The sequence below is a fragment of the Bos indicus x Bos taurus genome, chromosome 6 (genome assembly GCF_003369695.1).
Source record: "Bos indicus x Bos taurus breed Angus x Brahman F1 hybrid chromosome 6, Bos_hybrid_MaternalHap_v2.0, whole genome shotgun sequence".
Taxonomy (NCBI): Eukaryota; Metazoa; Chordata; class Mammalia; order Artiodactyla; family Bovidae; genus Bos; species Bos indicus x Bos taurus.
Window position 1 is genome coordinate 77,140,813 of NC_040081.1, and position 16,398 is coordinate 77,157,210.

General features: G+C 32.6%; 1 protein-coding gene across 23 annotated transcripts in view; it reads left to right on the top strand.

The window, feature by feature from the left end:
* Positions 1–16,398, top strand: part of ADGRL3 (adhesion G protein-coupled receptor L3) — a 945,175-nt gene that overhangs the window by 348,019 nt on the left and 580,758 nt on the right. For all 23 annotated transcript variants that reach the window (XM_027544604.1, XM_027544589.1, XM_027544593.1 and 20 more), the window contains exon 3: positions 12,890–13,108. In XM_027544604.1, the coding sequence (XP_027400405.1) occupies positions 13,054–13,108 (55 nt within the window). In that variant the 5' untranslated portion in view covers positions 12,890–13,053. The remainder of the gene's footprint in view (positions 1–12,889; positions 13,109–16,398) is intronic.

The following is a 16,398-nucleotide window of genomic DNA, read 5'->3' on the forward strand; positions in this document are numbered from 1 at the left end:
CTAGAAATATGATGAATGGAACATAAAGATGATTTCATTTTTGTTTTGTTTAATTCCTGTTGACCGTTTTGCCTACTAGTTAAACCCTGGAAGTTGAGGAAATGTTGCTGATATGAAAATACATTTCTTTACCCTAAGCAGCAATACCCATAGCTCCATCATATACTTGTTTTATAATTCCTGAAGAATAGATGTTATAATGATTATTATTTCTACTAAATTATACCTATTTTATTATAAAGATTAAATAGAGTTTAGATATAATTTTCTTCCCCATGAAGAATATACTTTGATGTACAAGCAGCTGTCTTAAAAGTTGAGTTTTGTAAAATGACTGTTTCATAATTTGGTATCTACCTGTAAATGCTATACCATCAAAATATTAATATAAAAATGTATTGATGCATTCAAATTTTTAATCTGTGTTTTGGTGTTGTATTAAACCAGACTATGGTAGCTATTGATTTTAAAACCATTAAGTGTATATTTAAATAAACTCTCAGTCATATTAAAGTTACAGCATAAATATTGCATCATATGCTACAACCTTAGAAACTCTCCCTTAGCATTAATGGTCCCTGACTCCCTTTGGGTATTTCAGGAATTGATACTCCATAATGGGCCATTAAGGAAGATGTTTAATTTGAGACCTATCCAGGTGCACCCTACTGAGATGAGATAATTTCAAAACCTCTGATTTTCCTCCTGCCTAGTTACTACTGATACACTAACTGCAAGGAATGAAACATAGCAAAGTTATCTGTATGACTCTTAAAGGGCACTACATTTCTTTCATAATCTCAAGAACAAGGCATGTAGAATATATAGATATCCTTATGTTAGGAGGTTCTAAAGGAATTATTTTTAGACCTTATCTGTTACACATTTTTTTTAATCCACTATTGTATAGTAATCTCTTTATTATCAATACTTGTTTAAACGTCTTTTGAAAAGATACATACTGATCTTTTTCTTTTTAATGTGAATATCAAGGGTTTAAAGTCAAACTGTTTATATGAAAGAGATGAATGGGACTGACTAGTCATGATAACTAAACCCCAGTGAAACTCTGATATAAGCATCTAGCTCATAACGAGATTTAGCTCCCCCTGCATTCCACTTGGTTTTGGAAAGTCTTCAAAGAAACTGTAAGTAGATGTGTAGTTTTTTGTTTTTGTTTTTGTTTTTCTTGTGTGCCTGAAGGAATTGGAATAGAATGATAGAATGAATTTGATATTACTACCTCAGTTCTGTAGCTTTCCTATTCTAGAATTTACTTTTAATTAAGTCAGTTATTTAGTAACTGTCATTGTTTTCAGAGAAGTAGTGTTAAGATTCCCCACCCTCCCCATTCAGCCTTCTAAACTCATTCTACAGCTTGATATGAGTCTAGCATCTAAGTTGACTTTTAAAGTTTATTGTTCCCAGCTATGCAAATAGCTTTTTACCATTGTCAACTGTATTACTATCTGCATTGGTATGATATTTTTAAATTTTGCTAGAGAAAACATAATCATGTTTTCTATTTCTCCAGCAAACCCTGGTACTTAATTTGTAACTAAAACTTACGCTAGATAGAATATATTATCATGATTGTCAATTATGAAGTACCCAGGTGATTTCAGTTATAAAATTGTCAAAAAGAAAGCAACATAAGACAATACTAATCTATCCCAATCATGGAGTCAGGGCAGAAAATAAAAATCCAATAAATATTAGAAATGTTTGAGGTTCATGACCTAATCACCTCTCAAAGCCCTCACCTACAAATTCCATCACATTGGTATTTGTATTCAACATATAACTCCTTGGGGAAGGGGGACAAACATGCAGTTTATAGTATGTAGGTTGTAGAGTCAGTAGTCAATGGGAGTGATGAGAGAGAGTAGGATCTTAAGAATGAAAGTACACACCATGTATCTAGACTGCTGCTGCTGCTAAGTCGCTTCAGTCGTGTCCGACTCTGTGCGACCCCATAGACGGCAGCCCACCAGGCTTCCCCGTCCCTGGGATTCTCTAGGCAAGAACACTGGAGTGGGTTGCCATTTCCTTCTCCAATGCATGAAAGTAAAAAGTGAAAGTGAAGTCGCTCAGTCATGTCCAACTCTTAGCGACCCCATGGACTGCAGCCTACCAGGCTCCTCTGTCCATGGGATTTTCCAGGCAAGAGTACTGGAGTGGGGTGCCATTGCCTTCTTTATTCAGGTGCAAATCTGAGCATGTTTATTTTTAGCTTTGTGACCTCAGCAAACTCTTTAACCTCTTGGTCTTGCAATTTCCTCATTTGCCAGTTAGGAATAGCAATAGCCCCTTTATTTGAAGTTGTTACAGAATTAATATTAATGTTTATTTTTAAAATAAATTAAGGGTATTAAAACAGTACCTGATAGTAAGGAATCAGTAAATGTTCATTGTTATTATGAGGAGGACTATTATTTTGCCTCATGCTCTAGATTTTGGAATAGATTCACCTTCTCCTGTCAGAAGTAGAATTACTTACTTTGAAATAGAAACCCGATGAATCTGCATGTGTTAAATATAGCTTGCTTGCCTTTGTTAATTTCTACTTCCCTTGGAAATAGAAACCAGTCCTTGAATATTATCATAAATGACATTATAAAACAGTTGTTGATTTTTTGAATATCCTTTTAAATAATGGCTGTGTTCATCAGGCTTATTTTTAACAGCTAATATTGATGATAAAAGTTTGAGATTCTATTGATGACAAAAGTTTTCATTTGTAGAGACCATAGTATCTATTTTACAAATCATCTACATGAAAAGAGTGTGAGATCTGGTTTTAAGTTTTCCTTATCTCATTTCAAATAGCATTATTTCTCAAACTGGTTGCATTAATGCTATTATTTATACTTAGGTTAATTTCAAACTCACTGATTTTATTTCCTATTGAACATATCAATGGAGGCAAATATCTTATCCAAAGCCTATTGGAAATAACCAGATGCTTTGTAGAATCTCAGGGAAAAGGTTAATTCAAGGACACTTTGCAAGGAAATGATCCTTAGTAAAACATCAATCTATTTCATGGTTAAATGATATGCTGCCCTAAGGCTAAAAATAGCATTGCTCATTAAATCCAAATTTGTTCCCAAACATTAATAGACACTTGTTAGATCATAACATCATCTGAAAGACAATTAGATGGGACTTTTACTCTAGAGGACTTTCTTATAAAAGTTACCTTTCTGGATTACCTGTTTTCTTACATAATATCAAATTATGTTTGAAATATAATTATAAGGCAATATGTGTTTTACTTAAGCAGTAGAAAATACTTTGTTAGGATTTCAGACAATGGGTAGAGACTTAGCATTTCATTGTTTGAAAAGTGTGGTGGGTAAATTAAAAAAATTAATTGAATACAAATGGATCTTTTTTCTTATCACTTTGTAGTTTGTGGGACAATAGTAGGGAAGGAATGAGGAAAGAATGAAGACTTCAGGAAAGTTATAGTGAAAATGTAGTTTTACTTTTGGACTATTCTAACTCTAATGTTTTTTTCCTGTATCTTCTTAACTATCTTCTATTTTTTTCTTTTTATTTTTCATCCTGATTTATTCTTTTTCTTTCCACCCTTACAAAATATATAACTTTGATATTCTGTAATATGAGAAATTGTTGTCTTGACTTTCTTCAAGTAATCTATACTTTAAATCACAGTTCTACACTTGGAGGTGACTGTGAACTCCCAAAGTTCATACTCCGGTAATATTGTTACTAATACCACTAGCCTAATTTTCTTTCCTCTCCATTTTCTTCTCGGTATGCCAGGACGAATTTAATCTTCTAAAAGTGTGGTGTTTACATTATACTTTCTGATTCTATCCCAGTTCTCACACAACCAATCATCCATTCCTATTGAACACTCTTCTGTCTCAGTCACCACCAAATGTAATCTCTTCTACCATTTATAATCCTACTTTTGAATATAAAACCCTTCATTAAATCAAAACATGGATTTTTCTTACATTTTGAATGCCTGCTCTTGCCAGGTATCTTTATAGGTCATGTATGTGTATAACTTTTATTTAAGCCTTCTAACCATATGGTGGAATAAGTATTAATTTTAGGTGTGAACATTAGAGTATAGAAAAATTAAGTCATCTGCCTGTGGTCATACAGCTCACAGCTTGAAGAGAGAACTTTAAAACTTTCTCACTCCAAAGCTCATATTATGCCTTCTATTCGTGCTGATTCTGATGGCTCTGTTTAATACTTGATAATAGGAGTTTTTTTTTTTTTTTTTTTTTTAATGTGCAGAAAAAAGGGACTAAGAAAGATATGGCCGCATCTAGTTCTAGGTCAATTCAAACATATACTTAGTGTATGTGGAATTTCTTCCAGGTTGTATTTGTCTTGAATGTGTTATAAAATATGCATCTGAACAGATAAGTAGCAGAGTTAAACACATAGTCTATTATTTGGTTGTAATACACTTCTGAGTGCACACCACTGCCATTGTATCTGAAAGTGTGGTAATTTTCTGAAATCAGTATTTTATCTCAGATAGCATAACAGCTGCTTAGAGATGTTATGCAAGTTTAGAACCCTGATAAATGCATCATATTATGAAAATGCAAAGTCTCTGATATTTTTGTGTGGTGTCATGTTAGGTACTACCTAAATACTAGTTAGTTTATTAATTTGACGGTTCACTTAATACTTCTATTTTATTTAATATCTTAACTCAGTTTCTCTATATCAAACCAAAGATGATTCACATAAATTACTTTCAGAGCAAAATGCTCAAATGTTTAAGAGTAATTTAGAAGATTAAAAAAATTTTTAAATATACTTTGTATAAATATTTGACTTCCCTGGCTGCTCAGATGATAAATAATCTGCCTACAATGTTAGAGACCCAGGTTCAATCCCTGGGTTGGGACGATCCCCTGGAGAAGGGAATGGTTACCCACTCCAGTATTCCTGGGGCTTTCATGGTGACTCAGAAGGTAAAGAAACTGCCTGCAATTCAGGAGACCTAGGTTTGATCCCTCCGTGGGAAAGATACCTTGGAGAAAGGAAGGGCTACCCACTACAGTATTCTTGCCTGGAGAATTCCGTGAATTGACTAACACTTTCACTGGAAATATATACCCTCATTTTTGAAAGATAATGTTTGCAGTGATTTTTATTTATGCAAATTGTGCTTTTAAAATAAAGAAATTAAAATTTCAAAATTCATCATTGGAAACTAAGTAAATTGAATTCAAATTCTTTGTATAGCTTTCACAACCTTTTCTCTTCTACCCAAATCCTTCTTTATATGATATTCCCTTGCTTCTTACTTACTCAGTAGACCTCACATACTAGACAAATTAGAGTTCTATAGCATGCTGTTTTTTATCTGCTCTTAACTTTCTTCATAACAACTCATAACCTAGAAAAATCCTTCTCCAACCACTGTTTAGTCAAATTTTATCTACTCATGCTCTAGCACAAGTATCCTTACAAACTTAAAAATTCCATAGTCTACTCAAATGCACTCTCATTTGAGAAGTTATATATAATAATTCTCTTGGCAAGCAGCAAGAAAACTTTAAAGAAAAAGTACTCTTTTTAAAGTTTTAGACATTGTGCTGCTACTGCTAGGTCGCTTCAGTCGTGTCCGACTCTGTGCAGTCCCATAGACAGCAGCCCACCATGCTTCCCTGTCCCTGGGATTCTCCAGGCAAGACCACTGGAGTGGGTTGCCATTTCCTTCTCCAATGCATGAAAGTGAAAAGTGAAAGTGAAGTCGCTCAGTCCTGTCCGACTCTAAGCAACCCCATGGACTTCAGCCTACCTGGCTCCTCCATCCATGGGATTTTCCATGCAAGAGTACTGGAGTGGGGTGCCATCGCCTTCTCCATTAGACATTGTAAATTATAGCTAATATTTTAAAAATATGTATTTTACTCAATCTGAACTTTAAACCTTATTTTGCTTCTACTCAGTGATCATTAACACCAGACGTTTAAATATTTTATAGGATGGTGATTGGGAGAAGTTGTGTAATAGTCATCTAATTTTTCATTTTACTGCTCTACTTCTTTTCCCTAAGAGTTAATTATAACTTGGAGCATCCATTCATAGCAGAATGAGTCTTCCATGTAGAACCATGTTAGAAAGACATGTTTGTGAGAATAGATACCATGTATCGTTTTATAGGACATGGATTATGGAGCACTGACCTGTATGTGCTTATGATTATATAATATTAATAAATCATGGAAATATTGCCATATTAAATTTGAATATTTAGCACTTAAACTCCTTATCTAAGCATCTATGCGTAATTAAATACTCTATTTGAAATATATTTTCCATCCTTGTTAAATATTTCTCAGAGACACTTGATCCTTTTTGGTTAATATGGATAAACTTTTTTTGAAAATGTATTACTTTCATTAAGTTACCATATGTCAGTTTTATATTGCTAAGAAGTTAATATTTGTTAATGAATGTAATTGCAAATCATTCAAATTTCAAAATCTGTCTAATAACCTGGAAGAATACAGATTACACTCAAACAATATTTATAAACATTTCTAAAGTAAGAGGATTTTTTTTTGGGGGGGGGAGGGCGGAAATAGCTGCAGTTCAGCTATTTGGAATGGGGAAATGTTGCTGAATGGGAAACTGTTGTTTTATAATTAGCAATGGTGTTATAGGACTATGTACCAATCAGTTATTAAAACAGTGCCACAAGGCATTTTAAACATTCGGCATGTGCCAAACATGTAAAAAAAATCAAGCTCTAAAAACACTTAAATGGCAAACATGTAAATATATAAAATGAAATGTGGATTAATATAAATTTTTAAGGTAGATATGAAATGCAATTTGTAGTTAGCAGAATTTGTAATAAGTGAATATTTAACCGGTGGAACCAATACAATATTGTAAATTAAAAAATAATTAAAATAAATAAAAAGAGGATATAAAAACATTGTAAAGAAGATATTATAGTGTCTTTAGTAGGTTATTATGAGGGAAAAGTACAATAATGACATGCAATTTAATTTGGAAAAGATTGAGGTTAAGATATTTTATAGATATGTACTTAAGAATAGCTTAAAAGTAGAAGCAACAATTCCAAGATGAATGGCATTCACAGGCTAATACTAATCTTTATTTAGAGTATAGAAAGATAGCAAATATAAAATAAAATTTCAAATATGATTTGAGAAGGATGTATGAAAAAATTAAATTGAGAAAAAATTATGCCATCAGAATTTAAGGTATCAGTTTCCTCAAAGTAAATCAATGTCCAAGTTCAGAAGAACTTTTATTTCATCAGTAACAAAAAAAAATAGTTTTAGCATATAATTATGCTAGATATGAATTAAGTTTAATCTGAATTAAATAAATTTTATTAAATTTTAATCTGAACAAATAAGGAATTTTCCATGTAATTTATGAGGAAAGATTTTACTTTCATAAAGCATTTATAGAATGTTTTCCATATTGTGAATTTTTTTTTAATGTTTAGTTGAAAATGAGTCAAATCACAGTTTCCTAACTATAATCTTAAATATTAGTGATATAAATTAGAACACTTTCATCAACCTCAATTTTTCCTTTATAATATTGTTAAGTGTAGTGAAGTTATATAGTTTTGATGGAGGACAGATTACCTAATCAAGATAAATATATTCCTTCCAAGTTTTTGAGAGCTTCTCTGGTGGCTCAGACAGTAAAGAATCTTCCTGCACTGCAGGAGACCCAGGTTTGATCCCTGGGTTGGGAAGATCCCCTGGAGAAGGAAATGGCAACCCACTCCATTATTCTTGCCTGGAGAATTCCATGAACAGAGGAGGTTGATGGGCTACAGTCCATGGGTTGCAAAGAGTCCTTCATGACTGAGCGACTTTCACTCACTCCAGATTTTTGATACCATAACAGGGAAAACTGTCTGCCATCTTCTGATAATCTTTGATATATCTTAGAAACTATCTTTCAGTAGTAATTTTTAAAGCAACTTAATTTTAAATTAATTTAATATGTTTTATTACTAGAAATTAATATCCTAAGTAACATAGTGTGTTTCAAACAAGAAGAACATACTGAAAATTCTTTTTAAAAAATAAAATCTTACATTGTCTTAGTATCCATTACTCATTCATAGCTTTCTTTAGGACAGTGCGCATCTATCTCAAGGAGACTGTGTATGATTTTCCTAAATATGTAAGTGAGATTTAAGGTGTGGGAGTCAAGCATATGGTCTGTTCCTCAGTTCTGAAGAAATTAAGGAAACAAAGGAATTGGTGAGTGACAAACAAGCATTGGTAGACATGCATGATGACATGACATCTCTGCATCATGCAATGTGTGTGCTAAGTTGCTTCAGTCTGACTCTGTGGACACTATTGACCATAGCCCGCTAGACTTCTCTGTCCATGGGGATTCTCCAGGCAAGAATACTGGAGTGGCTTGTCATACCCTTCTCCAGGGGCTCTTCCCAACCCAGGAACTGAACCTGCGTCTCTTACGTCACCTGCATTTGCATGTGGGTTCTTTACCAGTAGTGCCACCTGGGAAGCCCCAGTAATTTATGGTATGCTAATCTTCTCAGCAAAATACAGGTGTATATTTTTCTCTTATGCAGTTGAAGAAACTGAAATTCAGAGAGCTTTGTAAACTTGCCTAGCACCAGAATGTTCAGTCAGCATGTTTTTAAGTCCTTTGCTGTTTTTTTCAAAAGACTTTTTGGCAAGTTGTGTGTGTGTGTGCACATGTTTCTAGAATATCTCACTTAACACATATCACATTTTGCACAGCACTTTAAATTATTGGTGAGTACACCTTCTGGCATCCATATTTTACTAGAAGTTGTTTAAAAATAGTGATATTTTAGACTCTCAGCCACATTCTCCTATTTTGACCCATAGTATTAACATAGAGCTTTGTACATGGAAAAGTTTAAAGAAATTCTTTAGAGTTGGAAATATATGTTGAACTTGACTTGTCAAATTCTTTTTGTTAGTAGTAAATTTTTTTGAGTAATCATTTTGTTCAAGAGTTATTTAATGAGTCTTATATCTTTTCTTGGTTTTTCTCCTTTATGTGTTTTTGAAGAGCTATGTTTCCAAAATGATTTGAGTAAAAATCCCCTTTATATGAAAACTGATTGGTTTGGCTAATAACAACGTGTAATTGGAAAAGAAAAACATTCCAAAAAGTTTTCTTTCTTTCTTTTTTTTAATGTTAGTATTGAAGGAGTAATGGCTTATTTTTCTGTAGATTATCAACAGTCTGGTCTGGAACATTATCTACTAAAATTTCTATATTATTATTTGTACCTCCAAATTAGCATATTATTGTGGGACTGTGAGTGAAAGGTCCATGGATGGTGAGGCTAGAGTGTGAGAACATGTCACTGTCGTCAAATAACAGCTTCCATTCATCTAAATTCCTTTCCTCACCTCTGTTTACACACAGGTGTTTACATAGTAAACAGTACATGGTTACACTGTAATTGTGAAAACAAATTTTTATGCATAAATCAAGTTCAAAGTAATCTTAGTAGACATGACTTTATGCCCTGCCATGATATCCTAAAATAAGTCATTATTATAGATAATCACTTTCTTATACTTCCTATCATTTTCTCCTGTCCCTTCATCAAGTTGAAAATACATGAAATAAACTGCTGGTTTTCACTAAAACTGGACTTAATTTACTTCATAATTGTGTTACTCATATTTCACTATGGAAATAATTTTTTGATTCCTTCAAAGGGTGCAATATTATAATTTGTCCAGTTTCCTTTTAAGCATGTCTATCTTCTTCTTTCTCTTTGTCCCTCCAGACCTACTTCATATATCCATGCTGTTCCTTTGTTCTTTACTCAGCACAATTGGGTAACATGTTTAAGCAAAGCCTAAGTCTTTCATCAAAACTTGCTATATTTTGTCTATTCCTTTCCACAAGTAACACCCCTGATTATGATCATAAGTAAGTAAGTGTTATTCGCTCAGTAGTGCCTGACTCTGCGACCCCATGGACTGCAGCCCACCAGGGTCCTCTTGTCCATGATATTTTCCAGGCAAGGATACTGGAATGGGTTGCCATTTCCTTCTCCAGGGGATTTTCCCAACCCAGGGATCGAACCTGGGTTTCCTGCACTGGAGGCAGATTCTTTACCAACTGAGCTATAAGGGAAGTTCCATACATCTTGTTTATTTCTACCATAGAGAGAAGAAAGAGCACTGATGTTGGAGGCAGACGTTCAGTTTGAAATTCTTGCTCAGTAACATGTCTGATTTCCTTCTCAGTAGACATGAGACAATATTATCTGCATGATAGATCTGTATGGATAATTTAATCATATAATTGTGTAAATACCTATAAAATTAGTTGTCATATGAAAAGAACTGAAAAATGTTAATTCTTCTCTTTATATTGAGACTTCATGTATTATGATTTTCCCATTACAGGAGAAGTTGTGGGAAAAATTTTTCTACTTTAATTACATTCTCAATAGTATCCACCAAGGAAGATATTTAGTATATATTTTTGAAATAGTGAATAAATAACTCACCTAGAAGAGTTGCTATTAAATTAGTATTGTATATATTTATCTTCTACATACACGTGTGTGTGCGTGTGTTTGTGTGTATTTGTTTGTGTACATATACATGTCCCTTGATGCTATAGAGGGGAAGAAAAGATAATTGAATGTTGAGGGGGATTGTTTACTTATTGATGGGTCAGTCAATTTATGTATCCTTATTTAAGTATCCATAATCATATTCATGTAAAAGAAGGCTATTTTAAATTAGTACCTGCTTTCAAATTTATTTTCAGAAAGAGTTATATACTTGTGACATGACAATTAAATATAAGTTCTAAATGTTTTCTTATAAGTCACAGTGTTAATTAAAAAAACAAGCAAAATGTTACACAGAAATTCTTTTCACATTATTTATCTCAACCTCATTTTTTCTTGTCAATGCTTTCTCTGTTTGTAAAAGTAAAATGTTATGAGAGTGTTTATTATGAGCTTAGTTTTTCTATTATGTCTGTGAGTTTAGAAAGAAAATTATTATATCTGTTGTTTCCAGATTTAGTTTATTCCATGCCTATCTTTACAATTGTGACTCAGTAAATAGTTTTGCTTGAATTTTCAAATGTCTTGCTTCTTACACAACCACATTAAAAAGTAAAAGTAAGATAAAATTGAAAACTCATGAGATGTATAAGAATTGTTAATATATATAGCACTTTCATACTTACTGTTCTGAACAACACATATTTTTATGTATTGCATATAATATGTGACAAATTTTAACATAGTTAATGTTCATGTAACCATATGAATTAAGTAACATTGCTTCCCCACCATTAACAGACAGGAAATCAAGGAGCTGAATGCTTAAATGACTTACCCAAAGTCTTAGTACTAGTAGAGTTGTGTGTATGTTAGTTGCTCAGTTGTGCCCGACTCTTCGCAACCCCATGGACTGTAGCCTGCCAGGCTCTGCTGTCCATGGACTTCTCCAGGCAAGAACACTGGAGTGGGTTGCCATTCCCTTCTCCAGGGGATCATCCCAACCCAAGGACTGAACCTGGGTCTCCTAAATTGCAGGCAGATTTTCTTTACTGTCTGAGCCACCAGGGAAGCCCACTAGTAGAGCTAATAATTCAAATTAGATGGTCTTGCTTCAGAACCTGTGCTCTTACTTACATACTGTGAATAGTAGTGCCAGAAATTCAGATAAATCTGTGTAATTTTGCCTTATAATGAATGTGAGCACTTCAGAAATATTTTCCAATGTGTTTTGATAGAATGAAGGTTATTACAATCCTCAGTAAACTATCTCTATTTTGAATATTTCTTTCCAGAAAAAAATTTAGATTTATACTCAAAATATGAAATATATTTCACACTATTTCACAATAGTGAAATATATACTATCAATAATTACTTGAATAGAGGGAAAGAGAGAGGAAAGAAAAGAAAGAAAGAAAAGGAATACCTAGTTAGTACTTGATTGATCAGTTTTAAAGATGTTCACTGTAAAAAACAACATCTTCAAAATTGAGGTCATGTACCTTCAATACTTTTCCTTTCTAACATATATATCTGCAAACTTTAAAGAGAGGGCAGCTATATCAGTTTGATTCAGTGAAATAACTTTACAATGCTTAAAATTTTTAGTGTCTTCTATATGTATTTAACACTTTTAAGCAAAATTCGTCATTTTGAGTTGTAGGATCCTGGAAGATAGGTTGCATGTTTTATTCAATATTTTGCCCTATTTTCTTAGCACTGTACTTTGTAATTTAGAGGACACTCAGTAAACTTTTGCTAAATGAATTGATTATGATTGAGCATAATTAATTAACATAAATTATAATTTTCACAAATTTAATTACAAAAATAATTAGAAAAGTAATATAGTTAAAATTTAGAATAATTTCTGAATTATTCTCAGGGTCTAGAATGAAAGTAGGACTCATACATTTAACTTTTTTGTTCACACATATAGTAATCATAATGAATGGTTTTTTAAAAACTTTTCTATTATTAGTAAAAATTATATTTGTGGATAATATTTACCCTAAGTAAACACCAAATGTTTAAACCTATTGACAAATTATACAAATTAATTATTATACTAATAGTATAGTTTATTTATATTAATTTGTCCAGTGAGACTGAATTACTTGTGTCAGTAAGTTTGGGGGTTGGGAAATAAATACTGTGGTAATACGTAAGTTAATAATGTCTTTTAGGTTACTTACTTATTTTTATGTAGGATGTGTGTATTGATTACAATGAGGAAGGGAGGAGGTATACAGATGTTCTTGTCAGCAAGGAAACTTTCAAGGAAATGATAAAACCTATATTTAATAACTTTTTTTTTTTTCTTGTTTGCAGGATTCTGAATTGGGTATTGGTGTTTCTGTTTTGAAGAATATTTCTTTTTGAGCTGTTTTATTTTTAATCATCCATCTTGGGATACAGAAAAAGAATCAGAAAGACACTTATTTTAAGTTTAGAATACTCACTCCTGAGGCATCCTCACTGCCGAGCTCACGACAATGTGGCCATCACAGCTACTAGTCTTCATGATGCTCTTAGCACCGATAATTCATGGTAAGACTTTTAATTATATTTTTCTGTGACACTTAATGTTGTCTCAGTAATTTACATTAGATCCTTTATTTTAAATTTTTGTGCTATGATTTTGCAGTTTTTGCCTACCATGTAATAATAGCTGTAAGTAATGTACTTTAAGCTGTAATAAATAGAATGTTGAGTTTTATTTCTTAAAATACCATTTAAAATGTGTATCTAACCAAATTATTTTTTTAATTTCATGTTTTATTATTTTTTATCACCCTTAAAGAGTATCATTTAAATTATTAACTATCATTTATTATGAATTTAAATGACCTGTTTTGCTAAGTAAAATAGCTTTTAATATAGTAAATGCCCTTTCGAAAGAAAACACTCCCAAATTCTACTTTCCTGAACCCAGTAATTATTTGTTTCTGAGTGTTTAGTAACATGCTCAATCCTTAACACACAAAATTAAATTGAAACCTCTCATTAAGACAGAATTGTGATATCCCTTTTAACGAGAAAAGAGATAAAAAGCATTATCAAAACAGTATCAACATAAGCAAAAATGTATTTTTCCTGAAACATGCTAATATACTCATAAAAGACTGTATACATGTTCATTTAGACATCTTGGTACTTATAGCATGAGTATGATAGTTAAGAAATAATCTATCTTTCTTTGCAAATTTTTATAAAACATCTAATTAGTCAATAAATAAGCAAAACAAATTCTGTACCACTTAGAATAATATTTATTTAATCCCTCTAAAAATTGCCAGATTAAAGTCTATACATATGTTACTTTTTCCCAATTTAAAGTTTTCTACTGATTATCATTGGTTTTGCCCTTAGATTAAAATGGCATAATACAGTCACTGTCGCATATGTTAATGATAATTATAGCAAAGAAAAAAGGACACAGCTGTACTTGCCACTGCTTAGGAGGTCTCAGAGTATTAGAGTTTAGCAGGCAGCTGAAATGACTTTTTAGCCTCCTTGGCTCATTTTTGGTTTTTAATTGACTGTAGAAATCTATTGTAGTTTTTCAGTGATGCAGTTCTTAATTTGACTCATTCATATGTTTTAACATGAATTGCATTCTACTGTCATTATAAAAATGGGATAAAATCACTTGTCTTTTGACATTTCCCCTAAAGTTTCCCTGCTTTCACAACTTTATTTCTAACAAATTGCTATAAGATAGTGCTTTTTTAAAAAATAAAAGTAAAATTATACAACCATCTCATTTTAAACAATGTAAAATTGTTAAATATTTCAAATTTTTCCCTCAATTCTTATACTGATGTGACACTTGCACATTCATATACTTGGGCATGTATAACATTTTGTGATATGGCACAGTATAGGAATTATGTTCTTTTAAACAAATGCTTTTCTAATTGTCAGTGTACCTAAAGATGATTCTACTTAGCCTTTTTGATATTATGAAAATGTCTCACTCGTAAGTTTATTTGAAGATTAAATAAATAGGATATGTAAAAAATCTAGCACAGAACATGACTGATATTAAGTGATTGAACATGTTAATTTCCTTCATCATACTATCTACCCTTCCCGTATATTTTTGTTCTAGTAAATTGTAACAGCTAAGAATTAGCTTACCCTGAGAGCTTCTTCATTTGATACTGATATTCAGGAAAAAAAACTCTTAAGTATATGTACAATTCATGTTTACAAAGTCAGTCTAAAATTGTACTATTAGAGCAAGGTAGGTTAAAAATAGCAGAAATACACATTGTAAGAAAGACTTTCTTTTCAGAGGTGCAGTTTCTGGTCTCCTAAACCTGACACCTACTTTGTACCTCATGGGTCCCAAAGATCACTGAGCCTTACACCATGATTCTTGAGTTGAGACCTGTATTGAATAAGCATACAGAAACACACATATAATCTCTTCAAGCAACTCTAATAAGTATTTAAAAACTAATAAAGTACAGAAACTATTGACCCTGGTATATAAAAATATATAAAATATTTTGACTAAAAAACTAAAATAATGTTTTCATTTTCTGTGAACTACTTTATATCATCCTATGCATATCAGGCTAAACAGTATAGAAACTTTCCACTTATAAACTTTATTCTTATTACCTTGTGTAAGTATTTTAAAATTTTTCACCAGAGAAAATACAAGTCAGTTTTGACTGCCTTCTGTGGAAGGCTTTCTCCATTGCCTTGTGATGCCACTTCAAACTTGTAAATGAAGGGCTCCATGTAAGCAGATTTTTTGAGTTCAGCTTGCTCATAAACAGAAAGTGTGTGTGCCTTTGATCAGTGCAGAAATATAATGGAATTAGACATTTTTGGAGTCCCCACCAGTCTTGGCTTGAAGGAATACCATATAGCTTGAAACCTGAGAGGACTGAAATAAAATAGATGTCTTAGTAATAGAGGTACTTTTTTTCCAAAACATCCCTGGATAGCATGTCCTTGCCTACTGTTGATGCAACGCCTAGCTATATTTCTTCTCCTGATCAGAGAGAATTAACTTTTCTGGACATGACCCAAATTTCTGGCCTTTTCTCCAGAGTATATAATAATGATGACTACTTCCCTGGTGTCTCACACAGTAAAGAATCCACCTGCAATGCAGGAGACCCGGGTTTGAGACCTAGATCAAGGAGATCACCTGGAGAAGGGAATGTCTACCCACTCCAGTATTCTCGCCTGAAGAATTCCAAGGACAGTGGAGCCTGGCATGTTACAGTCCATGGGGTCACAAAGAGTTGGCCATGACTGAGTGACAAGGACATAGTGATTCAATAGCCATAAACTTTAAATGTATTTGGTACAATTAATTATCACAGCATTCTCATGGGTTTAATATTACTTATTATTATCATCACTACTTTGTATATAACTTTTTATAGTGAAAGTATTGGGGTACCAAGTGACCAAACAACTTGACTAAAGTTGCACATGAGACCCAGAGAGGTCTTAAAATGAAGGATTTAGCTTCTTGAGCTCTGGTCTTAACTGCAGGTAAATAATCAGTTCCTATTAAAGCCATTCTTCCCTGTAGAAAATTCCACATCAGCTCTCCTGGTTCTTGTGAACAGATGAGGTAAAAAGGTAGATTTCTGCCTCTTCCATGTTCTGGGCATAGACCAACTGGGCTTTGAAGTCTTAACAGATCTGAGATAAAATTTCAGCTCTACTGCCTACAAGTTCTGTAACAGTTACTTGGTAAATTAGGTAACAAATAACATTTATCATAGACTGTGAGTCAGATGACTGTGCTAGCTACTAAAGCTATGGTAATGAACAAGGGATTCTAAATTCTTCCCTCAAGCTTATAG